This window comes from Cervus canadensis, chromosome 31 (genome assembly GCF_019320065.1).
Source record: "Cervus canadensis isolate Bull #8, Minnesota chromosome 31, ASM1932006v1, whole genome shotgun sequence".
Lineage (NCBI taxonomy): Eukaryota > Metazoa > Chordata > Mammalia > Artiodactyla > Cervidae > Cervus > Cervus canadensis.
In genome coordinates this window covers 31,321,233-31,347,042 of record NC_057416.1, presented here as the reverse complement: position 1 = coordinate 31,347,042, position 25,810 = coordinate 31,321,233, and the positions used below count along the sequence as shown (strand labels likewise).

The window sequence follows — 25,810 nt, the reverse complement described above, 5'->3', positions numbered from 1 at the left end:
TGGGCTTCCTGGGTGGCTCAGTTGGTACAGAATCTGCCTGCAATGCAAGAGACCCAACTTCGATTGCTGGGTGGGGAAGATCCCCTGGAGGAGGGAATGGCAACCCACTCCAGTATTCTCGCCTAGAGAATCCCCATGGACAGAGGAGCCTGGCGGGCTCGAGTCCATGGGGTCACAGAGTCAGGCACGACCGAGCTAACTTTTCATGGTTGCTCTGAGGATTCAGGGACACTCTGTAGTAAAAGCATTCACAGGATATGGGATGTAGATAGTAAGCCTGCTGCCGGTATTGGCCAATATTGGCGTTACTGTTTTCAGAGTTGTTTAAGGATCCCAAGATAATATATGGGGAGGCGCGTGGTCAGTCATAAAGTGCTATGCAAATAGGGTGCTGTTCCTCGCTGGGTTCATGCAAAGTTGTGGGGCTCCGGGATGGATAGCTTCCAGACCAAATTGGTTGTCATGGGACCAAGGCTGGTGAAGTGATATTTTTAAAATACATTTTCAGGTATGTTTGTCTATGTGGCATGAAAGGCCTGCATTCACAGTGACTGCAGAGGAGCGTGTTCCCTGGGACTTCTTGAGTGGTTCTGTTCTATCCACCGACCTTTAAGTTGAAATCATTCGGAGGGGGCTGTTTTCTGCTGTGTCTTCTTTTGTTCCAGGCAGGCCATATGGCCTAGTCTCATCTCCCATCCCCTTCATCCCGAGGCACTGCCTTGCTCGTAAGCACCCTATCTTTTTCTGCTTCCCACAAAGTTTCACTGCTTTCCCCTACCATCATGTTCCCTGGTGTTGCGAATATCACTATCCGCCTTGACCACCAATACTTAAGTTCTGAAACCTCGGAGCCTGTGCTGGGTCACCTGTCCTGGGCTCTCATAGTCTTCTCCCGTTACCTCGTGTTGTATGATAAAGTACTCCATACAAACCAGGTATTGTGTAAATCTTATCACCCTGGCTAGCCCAAGGCTGACCAGCTCTTTTGCTCCTTATTTTAACCCATGACATCTCTTTGCACAACAACAAGGGCTCACGGAGACACCTGCTTATACCCATTCTGGAGAAAGTCCCTGTCTTCTTAGATTTGGGGGAAACTGGGGTCTCATCTTCTAATGACCACGTTTGTGTGGATTTGAGCCTCCTTGTGGTCATTACCTTTCCTACACCATGCCCAGGGCTGGCAGAAGACTTGGAGTTTAGAATCAAGAACTTGGATCTGAACAGATGAACCCAGGACAGAGCTGCCTGCTGGATGGCAGTGGCAGATTTCTGGCCCAGTCCTGCCATGAGCCAACTGCTATATCCTGTTGGCTCGTTGGCAGTTACAGAGCCCTGGTGTTTTGGAGGAAAGTAGGGAGGGAGAGGGATTCTGTAGGGCCTCGCTAACATTGATCACATTCCTAGGCTTGAGAAGTACCGCCTCTCACCACTGTTTTTCTAGCTGCTTCCTTAAGGATTACTAAAACGTGTGGGTCCCTGATCTGTTCCTAGTTCCTCTTGGAGGGTGGAGAGTTTCCATTAGAGAAGCAGATGGGACTGGTGATTGCTGTCTGAACCCCCGTCCCTCCCACTAAGAGAGTCCTGGGTCCAGCCAGCACGGCCTTCCATGGTCCACCTGCTGTCCGCACTGTCCTAGAAGCTGCCCCAGGACCAGAGTCCTCCTCAGCCCCAGATTCAGGCAGCTAAGCAGGAGCCTTCGTTCCCTCCTGTCTTCTGGAGAGATAGCCGGGGCACCCTTGATCTTCTAAGGGTGTGCAAGTCAGGTCCAACCCTAACCCTAACCTTCTTGCTCCCGGTGACGATCGTAGTGACTCTGATGTGGGCGTGGAAGCAGGATGCACCATTTTTCTCCGGGGCACCCCAAGCACCCTGCACCCAGGGCTTGTCGGAGTGAAACTCATGCCAAGTGCTCTCAGCCTCAGTCCAGGTCCCCACAGAATACAGATACCCAATGTCCCCCAGCCTCCGTTGCCCACCTCATCTCTCAGGAAACAGGACATACAAAGTGAGTGTGTGGGTTTGCAGCTTCCCCTGCAGCCTCCCCACTCCAATTCATCAAGCGTTGGAATGTCCTTTCAAGTTGCTGCCCAATAAACTGCTTTCTCTTCTTCATCAGTCATGGCCAGCCCAATAAAGGTGTCAGCTCCTTTCTTGCTCCCTGATGCCTAACGGCACGTAGAGCCCTGGTCCATGGGTCCTGGTCAGAGAAAGGCCATCTCAGTGGAGATGGAGCCACAGATGCAAGGGCCTTCCCAACGGGGACATAAATGGGGGACCCTGCAAAGACCGCAGGAGAATGGAGAATAATGACTTGGTTGTTGCAGGCGGCCAGTGAGCAGGGATGCCCGCATCAGTTGCCTTACGGACGATGCTCCAAGGTCAGGGCTGCTACTCCAGGCAGTGACACAGAGGGGTAGGGCCCAGTAAGCCAGCAGGTGGTCAGTTACCTTTCCATTACCTCCTCGAAGAAAGTGGCATTTACCTGCTTTGTAAATGGAGGCTTTGACACACATCCAAGAGCACTATTAGCCATGAAAAAAATCCACCGTAAACCAAGAGCCGTAGGTTTTGGTTTAAATTGAGAAGAATGTTTTCAGTTCCTCTAAAATTTAGTCTTTGCCAGATGCTAACTTCAAGACCTACTGAATATTTTTCTGTGTTTCTGACATTGTTAGGCACTGTGGGAAAACTATAATAGACCATTCTGTTGGTCTGAGTTGCTTTCTGTTTCTTAGGCAAGACATGGATACTTTTGACAATTAGGAAAAAATACACCCAAATGTACATCAGCCAACAACTAGATTAATAAAATGTGGTATACACACACAATGGAATATTATTTGGCTACTAAAAGGAATAAAGTACATAAGACAACATGAAAAAACCTTGAAAACATACTAAAAGAAAGGAGGACACAAAAAAACTATATTGCACAAGTCCACTGATATGAACTATCTAATATAGACAGATCTATAGAGACAAAGTAGATGGGTGGTTGCCTCGGCTGGTGGAGGGGGAGGGGATAGTCAGTGACTGCTGATGGGTATGGGGTTTCTTTTGGGGGTGATGCAAATGTTCTAAAGGTACATCATGGTGATATTTGCATTCTGTGACTATACTAAAAAGTATTGAATGATACACTCTAAATGGGTGAAATTTATGATACGTGAGTTATATCTCAGTAAAGATGTTTGAAAAAGCAACAGTGCAAGATGGCATGGAATTAAATGCAAATTTGTGCTCTCCAGATGGTAACTGTTTTTACAGAAAAAGGAGGGTGGGTGTCTTGAATGGTGCACTTTGAGCAGGTAGGTAGGAGGGTTCTAGAGAGATGCCCAACAGCCTTGAGCAGAAGTCAGTTTTGTTGTGGCTGCAGAATACGGTTAGTGCAGAAAACAGCCAGACTTGGCGTGGAAGGTGGGGAGAAGACAGTCACATGGGGAGGAGGGAACAGACTGAGAGGAGCCTTGAAGGCAAAGCATGGGGTTAGAGTTCACCCTCTGCACAGCCTTCGATATTGATCAGGAGAATGAACGGGACTAGCACACTGTGGCCTGGCGCATCGGGGTGAGCTTGACCTCCAGGGACAGGGACAAGTAAGCTGGCTCTTGAGGCTTTGTATAGATCACGCAGAAGAGTTCCGTTTGCACATCTTGGCCAGGAAGAGCGGGGAGTTTCAGATCCAAGTGGAATCAGCCTGAGCTGGTCCCAGCAGAGCCGAGTCTCCCTTTGTTGCTTTCTCTTAGGGCAACACCCCTGTTCTTCCCGCTACCTATTTGTTTCTGAGACCTGTCAAAATAAGCTGTGATGCCAGAGGCTGAGAATTTGAGTTTACCGGAGTTTACTGTTTGACCAACGGCTGGTACAGATCATGAGCTGCAAAATATTTAATCAGTGAGGTCATTGCAGGAAAATGAGATTTGATCCATAGGAGCGTCTTCTGTTTCCCTAAGGGTCAAGTCTGAATGGCTTTTCTTCTGCCTCCTCTTGGCAAAACCACAAACCATTAAAAATGGAAAGAATAACTTTTTTTTCCCAAGACCCACAAAAGCTTATTTTTAATCAATGTGTGGTCTGCTCACCTTTGTGGTGTCCCTCTTGACCTGATTCACAAAAATAAATGAGTGCAGGCCTGGTGGTTTGTTTCCAAACCCTTTTAAACCAGCACCTCCTTTTTGATGACTCAGTATTTACATAGGATTTAAGACAGAGCCCTTGGGTCAAGGGGCACCCGGCCTGCAGCCATGGCCTCGGAGCCTCATCCGAGGCCCCTCCAAAAAGCTACTGTTCGTCCCTGGTGCCCGGGATACATTTCATCAGTGAGGTTTTTTAGCAGAAACCTGGTGGGGACTTCAGAAAGAATGGGTTAAAATGAGGTGGTGAAGGAGAAGCGGAGTTTGGAAGGGAAGACGACAGAGAGACAGTGCATCATTGTCAGATTATTCAGCAAGCTTTTGTTGGCAGCTCTCGTGGGCCAGGGCCCTCCTGGGTGATGGGGTAAATGTGACATGTCCCCACTCTGGCAACCTTATTGAGAAAGGGGACTTTCCTCCAGAGCGACAATTGCGAGGGGAGGGCCCCTGACCCAGACTGGGGTCAGAAAGGCCTTTGGGGCAGTTTCTAGCCAGGCTGAGAACCAGAGGGTGGGTGGAGAGCCAAGCAGAAACACCAGGGCGGCGGGGCCAGGTGCCTTTCAGAGCCTCCCGAATCCGGGACCTGAAGAGGGCTGCCGGCGAGCCTCTGGTGGCAAACCGGGGGTAAGAAAGAAAGAAGGCTGCAGAAGGCAGAGAAACCAGGCCGGTGGTGGGTGTGAGCTATCGCAGGTGTGGAGGCCGGACAGAGGGCGGAAGATGCCAGGAGCAGGCATGCAAGTCCTGAGATGGGTGTGGGGTGCCTGGGAGAAGACGGGTCCGCCCCGAAGGTGTCCTTATCCTGTGTCCAGCCTCAGGCCTTCCTGTTGGTGTGAGTTCAGCATTGCTGGTCGAGAGGGGTGGGTGTGTTGACCCCCGGACTCAGGGTGGGGTGGGGGAGCAGTGGGGGGGAGTGGGTGTGTGTGCCTGTGTGTCGGGGGAGCGCAGTGGAGAGGAGGTGGGGGGCTCGAGAGGGGGAGCCCTGCAGTGGGGCGAGGAGAAAGGAGCTTTGTGTGGAGCGGCTTTTGCTGCCAGGGCAAGTGTGGGTTTTGTGGCAGCTGCCGGCCTCCGTTCCTAATATAGTCAAAAGCTCCGAATCCTCTGGCCCAACACCTGTTAGCCGGAGGCTCCCCTGAGCTGACCTCTCCTCGGGCCGTCTCTCCCGCCTATACACCCTGTGCATCTGACTTCTTGCAGGGCTCAGAGCCCCCCCCAGTACTGATCACTTGAATCTACAGCCCCGCCCATGACACGCTGCCCCCCACATGGGGGGCTGCTGCGTTTTGGTGGGGGCTTGTTCCTGGAGAGAGGGGTGAGGCTGCCCCACCCGAAAGCGAACAGAGTGTTCCCCTGGGAAGCGGCCGCTCTTGGTAAAGAGCTGCGTGTGTGGGGAAGGGGTGCTCTTAGACGCTCAGGGGTCCCGGGGAGGGCCAGCTGCCCCCCCCCACCAAGAGATGGAGAGAAACCCACTCTGAACTGCTTAATGCTGCTGCAGCTGCTTCCTAACTTCGCCTCTGTCTTCTTTGCCCTCTGGAGGAGTTGGGGTGGACAGGAAGCGTTGGGTGCCCAGAGAGCCAGCCGTCCCCCCGACTGACCTGCCTCCCCAGCTCCGTACCCCGCCCCCGGGGATGCTGCGGCTCCGTGCGGCCGGCATAATGCCTTTGTCTTTCCCTATCCTTCCTGCCCCCTCGCTCCCTCTGCCCTCTTCCTGGTCCCTGCGGCGGCTGCAGCCCAGCCCTGGGGAGCCCCCGTGGAAGTGGAGTCCCTCCTGGTCCACCCCGGTGACCTGCTGCAGCTCCGCTGCCGGCTGCGGGACGATGTTCAGAGCATCAACTGGCTGCGGGACGGGGTGCAGCTGGCGGACAGCAACCGCACGCGCATCACCGGGGAGGAGGTGGAGGTTCGGGGCTCCGTGCCCGCCGACTCAGGCCTCTACGCCTGCGTGACCAGCAGCCCCTCCGGCAGCGACACCACCTACTTCTCCGTCAATGTCTCAGGTGGGTAGCCAAGTCCGCCCTCCGCCTCTCCCTGCCCCTGCCTCCCTCTCTGCTGGTCTCAGGGGGAGGCCGGCCTCTTCCTCTGCCGTCATCCCCCCCCCTTCTGCTGCAGAAGCTGCCACCCACTAACATCGCTCCCGCCCGCTGCGTGGCTTAGCTTTCAGGGGGTGATTCGGGTTGCCGGCCTCGGGTCGGGTCGGAGAGCAGGGGGCTGCCTGGACCCACCTCGGGGGTGCTCGCTGACACCCCGGAGGGCAGTGAGGCACAGTGGTTTCTCTAGCACAGCCTGCCCAGGTCATTGGGGGTGCCCAAGGGCTCAGGCAGCTTACAAACTCTTGTTCCCTGGCCATTTGGACTTGGTGCTGGGCTTGGTCATCAGCGCCCCAGATTCGTGGTGAGGTCCCCGTGGGATGGGGGATGACCCAGTTGCTCCGCCGTAGTAACGGCTTGATGGGAGACACGTGTTCTTTAGCTTCCAGAGCTGTGTCAGGGCAGCCAGGGAACCCTAGAGCTCTGTGACTCTGGGGACCTGCCACTTGTAGGGTGTGACTTTTACAAAACCTTAGGACTGAACTGGGTAGAGCTGGAGTTCTCTTTACACCACTTACACATCTCGGGCTGTGAGCCTGGCCTCTCCTCCGTCCGCCAAACATCGTCTAGAACGCCCCCCTCCCCAGCAGAGGGATGTGCCTCCTTCACTTTCCTCCAGATGCCCCCAAAACAACTAGAAAGGACTGGGGAAAGATCTGGCATGAACCCTGATGGGTGACCACATGCTCAAAGGGGTGGATACTTGTTGGGGGCAGGCGTTGGCAGCTGCCCACTGTTTTGCGGGTTCCTGTCCACTCTGGTTGAGAAGCGCAGTTCCCCGACCTCAGTGGACACGTGCTAGAAATGTTGCGACTTCACAGCATTCGGCCCAGGGCTTCAGAAATGGCTTCTGGCCACAGTGCCTCGATCTGTCTGGGTTTCCAAAGGAGGGTTTCGGTGCCCTGACTGCTGGTTCTGAGACACGGCGTGAGCCTCTGAGTGTAGGGTGGAGTTAGGTTAAAGAGAACCCCACCTGTCCTCTGTGATGGAGCTGCCCGGGGTAAAGGCTTCGGGGCAGGGAAGGGGTGCGTTGGGGTCGGCGGAGGAGGGGGACAGGTACAGGGCATGCAGTTCTTACATAAACTGTGTCTGTCCTGTGGAGGGATGGGCACTGAGGGAGGCGTGAGCCCAGGAGGCAGTGTGGGGAGCGATCACTGCGTTTGGCTGTTACTGGACTGGCCCTCGTGTTCCCGGGGTGGCTGTGGACTCGATGCAAGCTGCAGCGTCTTTTCCCGGGGAGGGACCTCAGCGCCCCCTCCCTCTTGCCCTAGATGCGCTCCCCTCGTCGGAGGACGACGATGACGACGATGACTCCTCTTCGGAGGAGAAGGAAACAGATAACACCAAACCAAACCGTATGCGTGAGACACTGTTTCCTTCCTTTCTGGCCTCCAGGCCCGGGCGTTGGGTTGGAACGGAAAGGGGGAAGCTTGGGCAAACAACTGGAGAAGGAAGGGGTGGCGGGGCACGACGCTTGGCCCGGGGGACCACCGCTCCGGGGTCCGGACCTGTGCAGGCATCGTTCACAGGTGGCGAGCAGGTGGGTGGGGCCTCCCCCGAGCCTGACCAAGCCCTGTCTGTCTCTCTCCGCTTTCCCTGGGCAGCCGTGGCTCCATACTGGACGTCGCCAGAAAAGATGGAAAAGAAACTGCATGCGGTGCCAGCTGCCAAGACAGTGAAGTTCAAATGCCCTTCCAGTGGGACCCCGAACCCCACGCTGCGCTGGCTGAAAAACGGCAAAGAATTCAAGCCCGACCACAGGATTGGAGGCTACAAGGTACCTGGGTTTTTACTTACTCCAGAAAGCTGGAATAAGGCGAGCAAGAGATGCTGCTTAGAAAATCCTTACTTATATGCCTTTAATTGTTTTAAACAACACTCTCGAAAGTTTTCAAATACTAAAAAAGCAAATAAACTTAAATCTTTTTAGTCTTTTTTTCTACATATGTGGTTTTTACATGGTCAATCACGTTGTCTAATTTCTTGCCAGTTGTTAACGTTATGAGTCTTTTGCCATGTATTTGAAAGACAATTTTTCATGGCTTTCTAATATCCCAGTATTAATTGCCCCAATGAACTATTTTGTGATACCAGTTATTTTCCAGTTTTTCACTGCTGTAAATAATGTTATGGTGAATATCTTTGTAGTTAAGTCTATGTCAATATTTTAAAATATTCTTCTTTAGGGACAGATTGCTGGAAGTTACTAGAGCAAAGTATAAGCATTTTAAAGCTCTTGATGCATGTTACCCAAATCCTTTTTTTTTTTTCCCCTAATAAAGTTAGGTAACTTTATTCATTTGTTCACTTATTCATTTTTTACACCAACATTTCGTGGATACATGTCTTTCTAGAAAATATATTAGGCAATAGAGTTCAAAGTACAATGGGAAGACATAAAATTTTACTGTGACATTTGCTCTAATGGAAGATGATGTAATGAGTAGGGGTGTGATTTTTTATTTTATTTTATTGTGGTAACAGTTACTTTCTTAAAAGGGAAAATGAATTCACCTTCCTATAGCAGAGTATGAGAATGATAAACTGGCTATACTTTTGCCCACAAATTTGACAGGTGAGAATATCAAATTGTTCTCTGTGGGCTATTTTGCTGAGGAACAAACTTAGAATTTTCATGTGTTCATAAGTGGTTTCCATTTCTTGTTGTGGAAATTGTTCAAGTCTTTGCCCATTTATAATTCTAGGAAGAATGTCTTCATCTAACCCTCCTTTAAACCCTGTGATCATTCTCACCATTCCTGTTTCTCTCCCATCTCACCTAATCTTGCTTAAGAAAAGTAGAGGAGGGGCTTCCCTAGCGGTCCAGTGCCCAAGACTCCTTGCTCCCAAAGCCGGGGGCCTGGCTGTGTCCCTGATCAGGGAACGTGATCCCACATGCTGCAACCAAGACCCAGCGCAGCCAAAATACATAGATACTAAAAAAGAGAAGCAAAGGAAGTCAGAAAAATAAACTGTTTATAAAGTAACTCACCCAGCACTTGCTGTGTGCAGCGCTCTGTGCTCTGGGTCTTATGAGGCAGCGTCCTGCCCATACAGAGTTCCGTCTAATGGGAGCACTGCACCTGTGAGGCACAGAGGGATAGGAGAACAGCAGACGGACTCTGAAACGAGATGTCAAGGGTGGACACGGCTGGACTCTTAGCAGGACGCTGCTCCGGCACAAGAGCAGTGCGGACAGGGGTGCAGGGTTGGGAAAGTTCGCAATGTATTTGGGAGGGCTCCGAAGGCACGTTTGTCCAGATTGCAGATGGCCTTGGCCGTGGCGGGCAGACTTTCCGAGTCCTCACACCCCTCTGCCTGATGCCTTCTTGCAGAGTGTGAGTGGGCTGGGATGACGGTCCCCAGCTCCCTGTGTAGCCGGGCTGCATGCTCTGATTGGAGGGTGCGTGGCTTCTGCCCACCTTTCCCTCCAGACCCACAGTGGGGCCCTTTGCATGTTTCCCCTCAGGTCCGTTATGCCACCTGGAGCATCATTATGGACTCCGTGGTGCCTTCGGATAAGGGCAACTACACCTGCATCGTGGAGAACGAATACGGCAGCATCAACCATACCTACCAGCTCGATGTCGTGGGTAAGAGGGTGGCGACAGGAGGAGGAGCTTGGTGGAAGGAGCAGGGATGCTGAGAGCACAGCCTGGCAGCCATGTTCACTTAGGGGTAGAGTCAGGATGCTGTGGCATTTATTAGCTCCGTCACCTTCCTTTTTCCCACCTCCCTTTTCTCATCCATCAGTAGAGTTGGGAGGATCAGCGGTACCACAGGTTCATTGTAAAGGGGAAAAGTGCTGTTGAGTCTCTCCTGCAGGAGGTGACTGGCATAGTGGTGGTTAATCTAGCTTAATAGTAGCTGCCACTCCATGGATGCGAGTGGTCTGCCGGGTACAGTAAGTACACCACAGGCAATTCTTCTAGCGCCCTGCAAGGTAGGCGCTGTTGTTCCCATTGTACAGAGGGGCACACTGAGGCTCAGAGAGGTCAGTCTGCACAGACTCCTGGCACTGCACAAGAACGCCGTGCCTCCTGGTGCTGTGGTGCAGCCTCTGCCTTCCAGAGGCTCTGCATCTCCTTCTCTGGCGACCTTAAGGTAAAGAGTTTCGCACCCAGCGTTCTGCCTTGGCTTTGAGGATATGGTATGCAAAGAAGCTTCTGGGGAGTTCCCTGGAGGTTCAGAGGTTAGGACTCGATACTTTCCCTGCCACAGCCCGGTTCAGTCCCTGGTTGGGGAAGTAAGATCCTGCGAGCCATGCAGTGCAGCCAAAAAAAAAAAAATACAAGCTTGTGATCCAGGAGGTCCGGGGTAGGATCTGAGGGTCAGTGTTTCTAACAGGCTGGTGAAGCTGGCGCTGCAGTTCCCAGACCACACTGAACAGCGAGAGTCTGAGTGACTGTGGGTTTAGTTACGGGCAGGTAGGCTGTGCTGGTCCTTGGGATGCTCTGTCGGCATCCCGGCTAGGAGCGGCCACGGCAGGGCCTGACGACCCTCTCCTGTCCCGTGCCCCCGCAGAGCGGTCCCCTCACCGGCCCATCCTGCAGGCGGGCTTGCCGGCCAACAAGACAGTGGCCCTGGGCAGCAACGTGGAGTTCATGTGCAAGGTGTACAGCGACCCGCAACCCCACATCCAGTGGCTGAAGCACATCGAGGTGAACGGGAGTAAGATTGGGCCGGACAACCTGCCTTATGTCCAGATCTTGAAGGTAATCCTGGCTCTGGTCTCCATGGGCTGGGCTCGGGGAAGGAGGCCCATATCGCCTGGGGCCCAGGTGGCTGGGGTCCGGCTCAGTCCCCGCGATTGGGCCCCGGTCCTTCTGCTGGGTCCAGGTTCCATCTTACGTGGGGCCCCAACCACTTTCCAAAGGACCAGTGGCAGGTCATGGGTGAAGGCTTGTGGGGCGCCGAGGGCTGGGGGTGAGCACTGCTGGCTTCTGAAGAGCTTGGACGGTGACCGTGCCCAGGCTTTTGGGTCAGCTTCTCCGGGAAGGCGTTGGCACTCTGCTCTCCCACTGCCCACTACCACAGCCTTCCCAGCAAGCATCTCCCAGTCTCTGCCCTGCTTCCCAAGTCACGTCCTTTGTGGCACATGGGCTGATGCCAGGCACGGCTTAGCTTAGGTAGGGCTGGAAAAGCCGAGGCCACGGGTCAGTCCTCAGCGGTTTCAGGAGTAATGGCACTTTCTTCCTTTTTTTCCTCCCACTCCCAGACTTTGAATGTCCCTGAATGCTCCATTAATCCAGGGAAGCTAATTGCCTAATTCTCCAGTGGATCTTGCAACAGGAAGTAACCAGAAGCTGGGAACCTGCTTTCCCTCCTGGTCCCAGCCTTAGACCTCCTCCTCCCTGGCTTGGCTGTTCCAAAGATTTCCCAGCCACCACACTCCTCACCTCGGGCACTGAAACTGCGGTGTAGGAAGTGGGCCTGGGGCCTTGGACCTTGGCTGCCGTCTCCATTGGCAATCTCTGCCCTCTTCCTGGAGGAGGGGGTTTAACACAAATGAAACATTTGCTTGGGGCGATGATTTTTTCCATTCAGTTTGTTTTTCAGTCACATGGATTTTTAAAGTCCACTTTTTTGTCCTGCTAATGAGGGAAAGAGGACACGTGTCACCTCAGCCCCTTGCCTTAGCTCCTGGGCCCACCTTAACACTGCACGGGAGCAAATACGGCCACATGTCTGTGTTGGCCCAACTGACGGCGTGTCGTTGGTCTGTTCCAGCATTCGGGGATAAATAGCTCGGATGCGGAGGTCCTGACCCTGTTCAATGTGACAGAGGCCCAGAGCGGGGAGTATGTGTGTAAGGTTTCCAATTATATTGGTGAAGCTAACCAGTCTGCGTGGCTCACAGTCACCAGACCTGTGGCAAAAGGTAACGGGGAGCTGGAGGGGCCCCTGTGCTGGGGGTTTGACGGAGGCCCCGAGCTGCCAGGGCAGCTGTGGGGAGGCCAGCGCCCCACTCTCCCTGTTGGCCTGCTGGGTTTCTAGTGCCCGGAGCCATGGAAAAATACCCGGCCTGGGCGGCCGACTGGTTGGTTCTGTGTTGGTGTCACCCCTCTGTGCCTCGTGTGTGTTCTTGGCTGCGTGTGGGGTGCGTCCTGGGTGATCCTGGAGACTGAGGGTCCGAGTGATGGAGAGGAGAGAGGACCAGCGTCTGCAGCGATGTGTGAGTGTGTGGGTGGGTGGGTGTGTGAGAGAGTGAGGTATGAGTGTGGGGGTGTGTGAGAGTGAGGGATGAGTGTGGGGGTGTGTGTGAGAGTGAGGTATGAGTGTGGGGTGTGTGTGAGAGTGAGGTATGAGTGTGGGGGTGTGTGTGAGAGTGAGGTATGAGTGTGGGGTGATGTGAGTGGGTGTGTGAGAGTGAGTGTAGAGTGAGGTATGATGTGGGGGGTGTGTGAGAGTGAGGTATGAGTGTGGGGGTGTGTGTGAGAGAGTGAGGTATGAGTGTGGGGGCGTGTGAGAGTGAGGTATGAGTGTGGGGGCGTGTGAGAGAGTGAGGTATGAGTGTGGGGGCGTGTGTGAGAGTGAGGTATGAGTGTGGGGGCGTGTGTGAGAGTGAGGTATGAGTGTGGGGGCGTGTGTGAGAGTGAGGTATGAGTGTGGGGGTGTGTGTGAGAGAGGTATGAGTGTGGGGGTGTGTGTGAGAGTGAGGTATGAGTGTGGGGGTGTGTGAGAGAGTGAGGTATGAGTGTGGGGGTGTGTGAGAGAGTGAGGTATGAGTGTGGGGGTGTGTGTGAGAGTGAGGTATGAGTGTGGGGGTGTGTGGGTGTGGGGGTGTGTGTGGGAGGGAGGTGGGGGGGTGTGGGTGTGAGTGTGTGTGGGGGGGTGTTTGAGTGTGGATGAGTGTGGGGTGTGTGTGCGTGCAGTGGGTGTGTGTGTGGGTGACGGTGGAGGGTGGGGGTGTGAGTGTATGTGGGGGGTGTGTGTGGTGGGGGGTATGTGTGTGGGGGGTATGTGTGTGGGGTGAGAGTGTGTGTGGGTGTGTGTGTTTGTGGGGTGTGGGGGGGTATTTGTGTGGGTGTGAGTATGGGGGGTTGAGAGGGTATGGGGCGGTGTGTGGGGGGTGTGTGTGAGGATGTGTGTATGGGATGGGTGGGTATGTGTGTGGGGGGGTATTTGTGCATGTGTGTGGGGTGAGTGTGGGGGGGTATTTATGTGGGTATGTTTGTGGGGTGAGTGTGTGTGGGGATATTTGTGTGCATGTGTGTGGGATGTAGGGGAGGTATTTGTGTGGGTGTGAGAGTGTGTGAGTGTGGGGAGGTGAGTATGGGGGGGGATGTAAGGGGGTATTTGTGTGGGTGTGTGTGGGAGGGGTGAGAGTGTGTGGGGGAGGTATTTGTGTGGGTACATGTGGGTGTGGGGGGGTGAGGGGTATTTGTGTGCATGTGGGGGGGGTGAGAGTGTGGGGGGGTATGTGTGGGATATGGGGGAGGTATTTGTGTGGGTGTGAGTGTATGGGGGTGGGTGTGTATGGGGGTGTGTGGGGGGTGAGTGTGTATAGGGGTGTGTGAGGGTGGGGGGGTGAGTGTGTATGGGGGTGTGTGGGAGTGTGTATGTGAGGTGTATGTGTGTGGGGGGGGTGAGTATGTATGGGAGTATATGTGTGGGGTGTGTATGGTGGTGTGTGTGGGGGGGAGTGAGTGTGTGGGGTGTGTGTATGGTGGTGAGTGTGTAGGGGGGTGTGTGTATGGGGGTGCGTGTGTGTGTGGTGAGTGTGTGTGGGGGTGTGTATGGGGGTGAGTGTGTATGGGGGTGTGTGGGGGGGTGTGTATGGGGGTGAGTCTATGGGGGTAAGTGTGGGGTGAGTGTGTGGGGTGTGTGTATGGTGGTGAGTGTGTATGGGGGTGTGTGTATGGGGGTGCATGTGTGTGTGGTGAGTGTGTGGGGGGGTGTGTATGGGGGTGTGTGTGGGGGTGTCTATGGGGGTGAGTGGGGTGTGTGTGTGAGGGGGTGTGTGTGGGGGGTGAGTGTGGGGGAGTGTGTGTGTGCAGTGTGTATGGGGGTGTGTGTGGGGTGTGTGGGGGTGAGTGTGTGTGTGCAGTGTGTATGGGGGTGTGTATGGGTGTGTGTGTGGGGGGTGTGTATGGGGGTGTGTGGGGGGGGGTGAGTGTGTGTGTGTGTGTGAGTCTGCAGCCCCCTGTCCCTCCTGTGTGTGCCCCCCCGGAAACCAACCTGCCCCGCGCCGGCCCCATTTCTCCATGCGCTCGCGCCGCATGCCGGGTCGGGCCGGGGCTGCCGCGCCTGGTGACGGGTGTAACCAGCCATCCGCGTCGCGCCGTCAGGTCTGCCGAGCTCCTCCTCAGGCTCTCACCCTCTTCCTCTAACAGGTCTCTCGCTGCCTGGTGATTTTGTCTGTCCGTTGTTGCAAAGGAGACGCTGGGGAACCTTTCTTCCTCTGGTTATTTGTTTTTCCCCTTCCTCCTCCCCCCTCCCTCTCTGAGAGGCCTCCGGTCCCGGGCTTGTCCATGTGGCTTCCTTGTCTCTTCTAGACGGCCGGAGTTAACACCACCGACAAAGAGATGGAGGTGCTGCACTTAAGGAATGTCTCCTTTGAGGACGCGGGGGAGTATACATGCTTGGCGGGTAACTCTATCGGACTCTCCCATCACTCTGCATGGCTGACCGTTCTGGAAGGTATACACTGTCCTCCTCCTCTCGATGTCCTGCCCTCGCCAGGGGCACGGGGGGAGCATGCATCGCGGGGTCGCGGGAGACACAGAGCCAGGCTCCGTACGCAGCAGGCGGCTCTGGCAAGTCATCCGGCCTCGGGGGTCGGACCTTCTCGGCTCACCCCGGAGCCTTCCTCCTGGTGCAGGATCTCAGATTGCTCTCACTTGTGGGCCTGCCTCCGTCTCTCCCCGGGGCTGGAGTGATGCATGCATGGGATCTGGATCTAACCTGCAGCCGGGCTCTCCTCCAGGGCAGGCTCCTTCCCTCCTCGGGTCCAGCAGTCTTCCTTGACTCAGCCACTCCTTTATCACCAGCCCCCTGAAGTCTCCGAGAGGCTCCCCCTGTAACTGAATATAGCTATGTGTTCTGAAGGGAGAGGCTTGCCACTTGTAAGCACCAGTGCCCTCCACCCTCCCCCTTGCTGATCTCGGTGGGAGAGGTTCCTCCAGACCCAGACAGTGGACTTGAACTGCTTTGAGCGAGTCCTTTCCCAAGCAGCACAGGGGGCTCAGTGGTGCCCATTTATGCTCTTTGGCTCCCAACGCAGCTCCTTTCCAGAGGGGGCTATGGGGGCCGGACCAGGAAGGCAGGAGCCTGCAGCCTGGGCAGGGTGGTGGGCTGGTGGCCTCGGGGCTGGAGCCAGGTGCGGCGCTACTCAGGTTCCTGCGGACTCTGGTCTCTTTCCTTGTCCCTCCCTCTCCTCCTCTGATAACGTGCGCCCCCACTGGAGGCGCAGAAGCATTTTCTGTTTTTCTCCTCGTCACTGTCTTTGTCCTGTGTTGTGCCTCCCAGTGGATCGTCTGTTTCTCCATGCTAGGGAAAGAGAAAAACAGAAACGCTTCTCCCTGTTATCAGCTCTGCCGTTCCTCATCACACCTCGGGGAGTTCTCTTTGGGCTGGTTTGGGGTCATGTCTGAGGCCTCCTGGAAGAGGTCCTCAGGGTGCTGGCCCCTGCGGCTGGCGGGGGTCTTTAATAGGGGAGGGGTGGGGGAAGGGATGTCCTGCTGGATGGGACCCTGCCCACCTCCGTGCGGGAGGGAAAGAGGCTTGAGTTGTGTGGGCTTTAGTGCAGGTGGGAGGCGGGAGAGTCTGAATAGAGAAGAGAATAAAACTACCCCCTCCCTGTCCTTCCTCAGTGTGAGGAGTTAGACCTATGAGTGGAAGTCTTAAAGAGATGTTTCCATATTTATGTTTAATAATCCAGACAACATTTGGAAGCAAAGTTCTGTCTGCAGTTTGGCTAGATGTAGATGTTTACACGTCTGACCTGATAGAGATGACGTAGGCAAAGCTGAGCAATGAAGTCAGGACATACACTGGTTTTCTTCTTTCCTCCCTGCATCATTGTCTTCGCGTTATGAGTGCCACCAGATGCCAGGCGCTGTGGCCTGCAGACATGGATGAGGTGCCACCTGGGCCCTCAGGGTACCCCTGGGCCATCAGTAATGAAAGACCGATGGATGGTTCGCTGTCCCCTGTGATAGGTGTTGACACAGTGCTCGGGCACTGTGGAGAAGGGCCGTGTGCCCATGGGAACACTGAGAGAAGCATCTAGTGCAAGTGAGTCCTCAGCTGTCTCTTGCAGGGCACCAAGTACCCATCCAGTCCAGCAGTCCCTGAGCCAGGAGGGCTCCTGAGTTCATGGGCATGGGCATTGGCTAGCAAGATACAATCCATCCCTCTGGGGATTCAAGTCAGGGTCAGGGAGCCTCACAGATCCCAGGATGTCTGCTGTGTGCTCAGTATCAGGACCCCAATCCCAGCTAGGACCTAGCTCGGTTCGTCTCTGCCCCCCAAATTCCCAGAGTTTAGGAGATGGATGTTGAGTTTCTTAGGGAGCCAGGACCCTAGTGGACCAGCCCTGCCCTGAGCCCACTAACGTCCTGTTCACACTGACCCAGCCCTGGAAGAGAGACCGGCGGTGATGACCTCGCCGCTGTACCTGGAGATCATCATCTATTGCACGGGGGCCTTCCTTATCTCCTGCATGGTGGGGTCTGTCATCATCTACAAGATGAAGAGCGGCACGAAGAAGAGTGACTTCCACAGCCAGATGGCCGTGCATAAGCTGGCCAAGAGCATCCCTCTGCGCAGACAGGTAACAGAAAGTAGACGGGGGGTTCGCACGCTCTGCCTTGCCCTGTGCGTCCTCCCTGTGGGACCTGCCGGCACTCTGTCTTCTCCATGGCCCCCATTGACTGCTTCGGACTTTGGTTTCCGGCTTCCGGGTGGCAGCAGGGGAATGTCCTAAGTGCTCGGGGTCAGGCTCCAAGCTTTTCTGGCCGATGAATCCCGTGAACCCATCTTACCTCAACCACGGTGCCCTGCTCAGCCAGCCTGGGGACTGGGAGACAACCTCACTGGGCTAAATGCCTGGTTGATATTATGAATCTGAGCTTCCCCTGAGGGCCCATTAGGGATGCAAATATGCAAAGCAGAGGAGAGGAGCTGAGCTGGGTCCCAAGATGCCCTCTCGCTCCTGTGCGCCTGCCTCCCCTCATCCCAGGAGATGGAAGAGGGTGAAGGTGTGTGAAAGGAGGAGGCAGGCTTCGCTCCAAGCCATGATAATTCTGGAAGGGACTTCAGGAGTCAGGAACCCCTCATCCATGGCAGGGTTTTCACATAAGAATGGGGACAGGAAGAGAGTTGCTCTTGCACTGATAAGTTACAGCAGAATGTCAGGCTTCATGCTCATGTGAAAGGTGAGTAATCCAAAACCCAGAAAGGCGAGTTGGTGGCAAACATAAGTTATTGTTAGAACCTCGGTCTTCCGACCTCCTGTGGCCTTTCTGCCTGTGTTAGGAGGGAGCACCAGATGCCAGGTCCACACTGCTGCCTTTAGCAACAAGTCCTGAGCGGGGAGGGGAGGGACCTGCCGCCGCTCCCCCATTCCTGCTGGAAGGGTGACCCCACGCCTCCCTGCAGGTGTCGGCCGACTCCAGCGCGTCCATGAACTCCGGGGTCCTGCTGGTTCGACCCTCGCGTCTCTCCTCCAGCGGCACCCCTATGCTGGCCGGGGTCTCTGAATACGAGCTTCCCGAAGACCCTCGCTGGGAGCTGCCTCGGGACAGGTGACCACCCCCCCACCGGCTCATTATTCTAATGGGGGCAGTGCTATGGGCTCAGACCTTCAGGGGAGCATCCAGAAGTGACTGCCACCGTCTGCTCTTAGTCGGGGGAACTGGAGGCGGGGGCGGGGGGAGTGGGGGTTCCTGTCAGGTTTGAACATAAGTTACCACTCCAGCTTATCCCACCGTTTGTTTCCTTGAAGACTGGTTTTAGGCAAGCCCCTGGGAGAGGGCTGCTTTGGGCAGGTGGTGTTGGCGGAGGCCATCGGGCTGGACAAGGACAAACCCAACCGTGTGACCAAAGTGGCCGTGAAGATGCTGAAGTGTATGTGGTGCCTGTGTCCCTGCAAAAACGACCCCTTCCCTTTCCCAGCGAACTCCGGGCCTCAGGCCGTTACCTGCACCTGCTCCACAGCCTGCTTAGGTTGTCCTGGAGTTGGGGGGGCATTGCACACCCCGCCATCTCACCATGACCTCACTTTGTTCCTTGGCGTCCGTCATCAGGTGGTGACCCCAGATCCTGGTTTTTTTTTTTTTTTGGCAACACCAGCAGCTCTCATAAGAGGGAAGGGGAGATAAATCTGGATGTGAAAAGGAGAGGGAAGGGACTTCCTGGCAGTCAAGCAGTTAACTCTCTGCACTTGCTCTGCAGAGGAGATCCCACAAGCCGTGTGGTGCCGCGTGGTGCCGCCAAAAAAAAAAAGGCCAAGGGAGGGGTCATGTAAAGAGAGAAGCAAGTCCCAGAGGAAAGGGACCCCTGGGTGTTCACCTCATCCCCCTCCCTTAAGTTTTTATCCTGTCGGCCTCCCTTCCGACGCAAACGCTTCTCCATCCCCTTCTCTGCTTTGTCCACGCAGCGGATGCAACAGAGAAAGACCTGTCGGACCTGATCTCCGAGATGGAGATGATGAAGATGATTGGAAAACACAAGAACATCATCAACCTGCTGGGGGCCTGCACGCAGGATGGTGGGCGCCCTGCCGGCAGGCTTCCACCCGTGTGGGGGAGGGGCTCAGGCGGACACCCCGGCTCCTGCCATCTGTCTGTCTGTCTGTCAGGGAGAAGATGCCTAGCTGGGGCGTCAGGGATCAGGCATCTCTCAGCCACACTGAGGGAAGTGGGTTGGGGCGAGAGGCCACTTTAGCAATAGTTGGAATGTGTTTCTCGGGGTCCAGCCCGACGCCCACAGGGGTTTATCTGAGAGTCTAGGCACCTGGATCCATGCACACTGTGTGGCCAGAACAGGTGACCTGCTGCAGCCAAGGTCAGGGCTCTGGCCCCAGCTTTGCTTGGGAATGTCCTGGACTAGGCTGAGAAGAATGACTGCCCTTGCTTTCTTCTGGGGAGTGGGATGAATTTCTGGGGTCCCCTCAAAGGGGAGGTGAGGCCTGGGGAACAGGCTCACAATGTGCCTTGGGGAGGGGGTTCCTCCAGGCGAGACTCAGCCCATGCGCCCGCCCGGCGGCCCTGACGGCCTCTCCGCGCCCATGTGCCCAGGTCCCCTGTATGTCATCGTGGAGTACGCCTCCAAAGGCAACCTCCGGGAGTACCTGCAGGCCCGGAGGCCGCCGGGGCTGGAGTACTGCTACAACCCCAGCCACCACCCCGAGGAGCAGCTCTCCTCCAAGGACCTGGTATCCTGCGCCTACCAGGTGGCCCGAGGCATGGAGTATCTTGCCTCCAAGAAGGTGTGGCTCCTGACAGCTCCCCTGGGTAGCATGGGACCCTGGGGGGCGGCAGGGCGTGGGGGGGACATCAGAGCCAAGAGAGCCATGTGGCCTTGGGATTGGGCTTGACCAGTGTGAAGTTAGAACGATGATGCCTAGGCTGTAACTGGTTACGGGGAGGAGATGCGATCCTGTGTGAGAGTTAGGTGCAGCTTTGGGTGCTGGGTAGAAGCTGCTTTGTTTGAGCCCAGGCCTGTATGGATATTCTTGGCCAGGGAGACAGGGAATCCCCATGAGAGCCCATGCAAACTGGACAGAGCAGAGAGGGGTTCAGCTCACTGCCTGCAGACTGAAAGCCAGGCACCGGGAGGGGAAGATGCCTGGAGGGTTTGCTGAAGTGATTGGGCAGCCCCAGAGCTGGGGGTGTTTGGATGTCTGGCTTTGACCTACAGGAGAGGGACCCTGTAGCAAGAAACTGGATGGTTCAGAGGGCCGAGGGGTGGGGCAGGTGAGGGCCTGTGAGGGAAGTGGGCCCACCGGCGGCTGCTGACCCTCCCCTGCGCCCACCTCCACCACCCGCCCCCCCCGCCCCAATCCCCCTTGCCCTCTGGGCCCCACAGTGCATCCACCGGGACCTGGCCGCCAGGAACGTCCTGGTAACGGAGGACAACGTAATGAAGATCGCAGACTTCGGTCTTGCTCGAGACATCCACCACATCGACTACTATAAAAAGACAACCAACGTAAGTGCGGGCACTGCCAGTCCTCTGCCCCAGGACTCCGAGCCGCTGGGCTGCCCCCACCCCCACTGGCTGGGTGGGCGGGTGAGCTGGGTCCAGCCCTGCGTCCACCCCTGCCTGCCCCGGGCCACCCCAGCGTCCCCGTGCTGCTTGCAGGGCCGACTGCCCGTCAAGTGGATGGCACCGGAGGCCTTGTTTGACCGGATCTACACCCACCAGAGCGACGTGTGAGTCTGAGATAAGCAGTTGCTGGGGAGAGTTTCCAGGGCGGCACAGCCCCACATCCTGTCTCAGAAAATGAACGAAACGTTGCCCCTTCACTTTGTCCCCAGAAGTTGACCCCCCCTGGTCCCCTGGGGTCGAGGACTTGGGGGGAGAGGTGGTGAAAACAGTGGGGGGGGGGCCTAGCTCTATGCCCACAACGCTCATCCACAGGTGGTCTTTTGGGGTACTCCTCTGGGAAATCTTCACTCTGGGCGGCTCCCCGTACCCTGGGGTCCCCGTGGAGGAGCTTTTCAAGCTGCTGAAGGAGGGACATCGTATGGACAAGCCCAGTAACTGCACCAACGAGCTGTAAGCCTGAGAAAAGATGCCTGGAGTCCTGGGCTGGGCCCTGGGGGCGGGCTGGGCTCGGGGCATAGAGGGAGGAATGGGGGCGCGCAGCCAGCTGCCCGCGGCCCCTCCGCCCTGAGCCTGTCCTCTCCCCCCCCACCCCGACCTCGCCATCCTGCCCCAGCTACATGATGATGAGAGACTGCTGGCACGCGGTCCCCTCACAGAGACCCACCTTCAAGCAGCTAGTGGAAGACCTGGACCGCATCGTCGCCTTGACCTCCAACCAGGTGAGGCGGCCTTGCCTAGACCCTGTGTCCTACCGACCCGAGTTCTCGCGTATTCATTCCAAGTTCTCGCGGGATTCATCCTGAGTTCTCGCGGAATGAATCCCGCCGCCGCGGGAAGGAGAGTGTGGGTCCTCCATCTTTTTGTCTCCTCCCTCAGGAGTACCTGGACCTGTCAATGCCCCTGGACCAATACTCCCCCAGCTTCCCTGACACCCGCAGCTCCACCTGCTCCTCCGGAGAGGATTCTGTTTTCTCTCACGAGCCCTTGCCCGAGGAACCCTGCCTGCCCCGACACCCGGCCCAGCTGGCCAACGGCGGACTCAAACGGCGCTGACTGGCCCCCACACCCCGCACCCCTCCCCGGACTCCATCCTCAGCTGTGGCCCCGCCCCTGCTCCCGCTGGACTCGCTGCCTCCCCTGTGCTCTGCTGGCCGGCCTCCTTGAGGCCCGCACCCCCGAGCTCCCCTCCTCTCCTCCTCACAGCCTGACACAGAGGAGCAGGAAGGCCGGTCCTTGCTGACGGCTACTACGTGGCCTGCCAAACGTTGGACCAAGACCCCCTCCCTGCCGCCTGGAGGGTCAGGCAGTGGGGGCCGAGCCGCCCTCGAGCGAGAGCCGACTGAGTTTTCCTGCATTGGTTTCGCTTGCTCTGCACAGCCCATGTGCCCGTGTTCTGGTGGCAGGTCCTCGGGCTACAGTGGGAGTTGGGTATGGGGGTGGTCAGCGTTCGGGCCTCCGCAGAAGGCGACCTCTGCCCCGACAGATAGTGCCAGTGGCTTATTGATTCCGGTACTAATTTGCTTTGCTGACCAAATATCTGGTACCCAAGGGTGGGGACGCAGAGGCCGGGAGCCGGCGGCGTGGCCCTGGGGCCCAGCCCCAAAGCAGGGGCTCTGTACATAGCTACGAAGAAAACACAAAGTGTATAAATCTGAGTATATATTTACATGTCTTTTTAAAAGGGTCGTTACCAGAGATTTACCCATTGGGTAAGATGCTCCTGGTGGTTGGGAGGCATCAGTTGCTATATATTAAAAACAAAGAAAAAAGAAAAAAAAAAGGAAAATGTTTTTAAAAAGGTCATATATTTTTTGCTACTTTTGCTGTTTTATTTTTTTAAATTATGTTCTAAACCTATTTTCAGTTTAGGTCCCTCAATAAAATTGCTGCTGCTTCATTTTTATACGGGCTGTGTGACGCGGGAGAGGAGGTTGGCTGTGAAGGAGCGAGGCTGACGGGCTCTGGGGCTCTGTCCCGAGGTCTCTTCCCCATGGGTCCTGCTCCGAGGCTTCTGGACAGCCCGCCTTCCTCTGCTGGGCTTTGGGAAAGGCAGGGAAAGAAGGCAGGCAGCTGCGTGGTGGGCAGGTAGGGGGCACTGGGCCCAGGGTCAGGCCCCACGGCCCCCTCCACCACACGTTTCCTCGGTGGAAATGTGGAGCCCTCTGGGGTCTGAGAGTCAGACAGGGAGCTGAGGGCCCAGCTGGGAAAAGCCAGGCGTGGGGCTGAAGTGATGAAGATGCAGGCCACGTATGGTTTGACCGGGGGCAGCAGGCACTCAGACCCAGGAGGGTGCCTGCTCCTCTGTGAGGGTATGGTTCTGCCTGTGCTGCTTTGTCAGGGAGGAGCCGTCACCTAAGACCAGCTTTACATCCAGGACCCTGGCTTCCGGTTTCTTGTCTCCCAGGCTATTCTATGTCCATCATGCCTACCCCTCCCCCTCAACACCATTCTGAATTCGAGTGATCAGACCACATGTGCTGGGGCTAGCACTTGGCCTCCTCCAGTTCTTCCCGTAGGAACTCCACCCCAGCCCTCAGGAAAAGGAAGACATTCCGTGAAAGTGTGCATTTTGGCTGCTGGGGAATTCTCTTCCTATGCCACCTGCTGGTTATCCCTTTCCCCCCACCAAGTAGGTGCTGGCTCCTTGGAACCTTAGGGCTCACTCAGGCTGTTGGTTCGCAGCCTCTGCCCCCAAAGCTTGCTCTTCGCCGGATCCCTTCTGAATATAAAAGCAAGTCCAGTTTAGTTTGTGTCGGAAGAATGGGGTTGCTCCTAAAGTTTCCTTTCTGAGCTGTTTCTTGGCCCATTTTAGTGTTGGCCCCTGTTATAAAGTTCTCTCTTCTGCTGGGTAGCTCTGAGAGTATGTGACTGTCAACATATTCTGATTTGTGTTCACGTTTAAGGAAGGCATACGCTGGTGAAGAACAGAGTCAGGAAATGAATTTTAGCTCTTAAAACCATTTGTGGGACACCTTGAAGTGGCGCCTTTCCTTGTAAAATACTGATGATAGTGTGGGCCCAGGGTCGTGTGAATGGATGGTCGCTCTTTCACAAAGGGCTTTACATGCCTTCAGTAGAGGTGGTGGGACACAGCTCACTGTTGCTGTAACAGTGATGTCCTTGCTGTTACTACTCTAATCACCCATGAATTTCCCGAGAGACTGAGCTGTCAAATCAAAGATAGTGAAATTGACCTGAGAGAAAATGAAATGGCCATTTTACTTAGATGACCAGATTGGGTCTCCTGAGGAAAGAGATCCAGTTTATCTAATGAAGATGTCATGCTGTCAAGACACTGAGTCTGTCTGGTTTCCTGAGGGTTAAAAGATGAGGGCCAGAGCATCGATCGATACCACCTTCCCGCCCTTTCTAATTGCCACAGGCCGGGGGTCACAGGTCCCCCGGCACCGCTAATGTACTATATTGATCTCAGGTAAGTAAGATTGAACCACGGCTGAAGGAAATCTATCTTCATGACAATGAAGTCGCTGTGTTTCTCGCAGCCACCACTGGGGGGAGCCAGCGGGCCAGAATCCTGGGCAAAAGGAAGGTGTCGATCAGCGTTAAAGTTCCGTTAGCCTGACCTTACCTACCGGTGTGCACTGGTTGTGACAAGGAAATCTTTAGGTTTTAACACTATAGAGCATTTACTTGATATCACCGTTGTGACCTGTAGTGACTGAAACAGAATTAGACACGGCACACGTGCAGGTCCATACGTGCCAAGCCACCAACACCTTTCTGTTGAAGCAGAATTCCCAGGGTGTGAGATGGGCCAAGTCTGACATCACCACCGAGGCTGGGCGTTAGAAAATGCCTAAAATTATACTCGGTGAGATTATTAGCAGCTGGTGCAGCCACAGTAGATGCATTTGTGGGGAAGAGCAGAGGGCAGGGCAAGGAGACAGGCTTCCACTCCCTCAGCTGTTGGGAGCCAGATGCGTGGGGACCTGAGTGTTGGGGCAAGTTCTCTCTAGGTTGGCACTTAACAGAATTTAGGGCCATTTACGCTACACTGCCTCCCAGATGTCTGTCCTGGTGCGTGGAAATGATAACGTTTGCAGCCCGCACCAACTAGAGGTTTAAGTGTTTCTTGTTCGTCCGAGAGGTCGGGGGTCAATTAAGTGTGGTGTTTCAAGCTGACCATATCCATCTCTCCCCAACTGTTGTTCAGTGACCTATTGATAGCTTGAAGATTAGCTGTGTGGGAGTATTTACATCACAGCTTCGCAAGGCTACAAGTCAGGGCTCCCTCCCAACCACACCCCAGAGTTGGCTGTTAATTTTTTTTCTTTTGAAACCACGCCACACAGCATGTGGGATCTTAGATCCCAACCGGGGATCGAACCCAAGCTCCCTGGAGTGGAGGCAGAGAGTTCTAACCACCGGACCGTGTGTTAATCATTTATCAGCACACCACTAGCTCAGTCTCAGCAGTGGGCTGCACCTATAACCATCATGGGACCCACCAGTGAAGTGAGCTCTCTGAGCAACTATCAGAAGAAGGGGAAGAGAGGTGTATCGAGGGTCTCAGATGCCTATTTATGAAGCAAACATGGGTGAAGTCCAGCTGAGGTCCGAGGTGACCAAGGCCCCTTTCCCACTCTGCTCACGGGGAAAGCCAGAAAGAGCTGTAGAGCGGCCCCACAGCACCCACGAGGCACCCAGCTGCAACAGGGTTGCACAAATGAACGAGCTAATCCCTTTCTCACATGCAAACCCTTGAAATATGAACTAATTAAACACTCATCATTTTAAAAATGGGAAAATTTACTGTGAATCACCTTCCGAGGCCAATGGCATGGAGTTCCTCAGCAGGACAGGACATGGTGAGGCTTGTCCTCTGGCGGAGGGGAGGTTTAGGGAAGGTTTTAAAGTTCATTTCCTTGCTGTCAAGTGCTGATAACATTCCTCTTTTAGATGACCCCAGACAGGTTGATTTGAGTTTTCCTTGGTACCATGGATAACCATCTAACTGCCTTCAATTCCACAGCAAGTATAGAAATCTAATTTCTGCAGCTGAAACACCTCTTCCTTTCTAAGTACTCCCCAAGGGAAGAAGGCTGGTGGTCAGCTGCATGGTGATCGATTTATTATTAAGGTTTTTCAGTATGGACAACACTGAAGATAGCCAACATAAATATCTGAACATAATACCTGTTCCTGGGTAGTATTGGGATTGTATCAGACTCTTAACAACCCCTGTGACTAACAGATAGTCTTGTTTGTGAAAGACAAACAGACCAGAAAAACACACACACCCAGCACAAACAAATGGTTCGGTCTTAAGCCCTTAATTATGTTTCCTAGCAA

At 55.1% G+C, this 25,810-nt stretch overlaps 1 protein-coding gene across 10 annotated transcripts in view; it reads left to right on the top strand.

Annotated features, from left to right (window-relative positions):
- Positions 1-22,400, top strand: part of FGFR1 (fibroblast growth factor receptor 1) — a 50,206-nt gene extending 27,806 nt beyond the window's left edge. For 2 of the 10 annotated variants that reach the window (XM_043453974.1, XM_043453971.1), the window contains exons 3-18: positions 5,864-6,130; positions 7,492-7,575; positions 7,825-7,997; positions 9,690-9,813; positions 10,745-10,935; positions 14,719-14,863; positions 16,801-17,003; positions 17,825-17,970; positions 18,171-18,292; positions 18,825-18,935; positions 19,465-19,655; positions 20,255-20,377; positions 20,531-20,601; positions 20,810-20,947; positions 21,111-21,216; positions 21,374-22,400. In XM_043453974.1, the coding sequence (XP_043309909.1) occupies positions 5,864-6,130; positions 7,492-7,575; positions 7,825-7,997; positions 9,690-9,813; positions 10,745-10,935; positions 14,719-14,863; positions 16,801-17,003; positions 17,825-17,970; positions 18,171-18,292; positions 18,825-18,935; positions 19,465-19,655; positions 20,255-20,377; positions 20,531-20,601; positions 20,810-20,947; positions 21,111-21,216; positions 21,374-21,550 (2,372 nt within the window). In that variant the 3' untranslated portion in view covers positions 21,551-22,400. Of the gene's footprint in view, positions 1-5,863; positions 6,131-7,491; positions 7,582-7,824; positions 7,998-9,689; positions 9,814-10,744; positions 10,936-14,718; positions 14,864-16,800; positions 17,004-17,824; positions 17,971-18,170; positions 18,293-18,824; positions 18,936-19,464; positions 19,656-20,254; positions 20,378-20,530; positions 20,602-20,809; positions 20,948-21,110; positions 21,217-21,373 lie in introns of all 10 variants that reach the window. The other 8 variants (XM_043453973.1, XM_043453968.1, XM_043453972.1 and 5 more) reach the window with 7 other exon arrangements.
- The last annotated feature ends 3,410 nt before the right edge of the window (positions 22,401-25,810 follow it).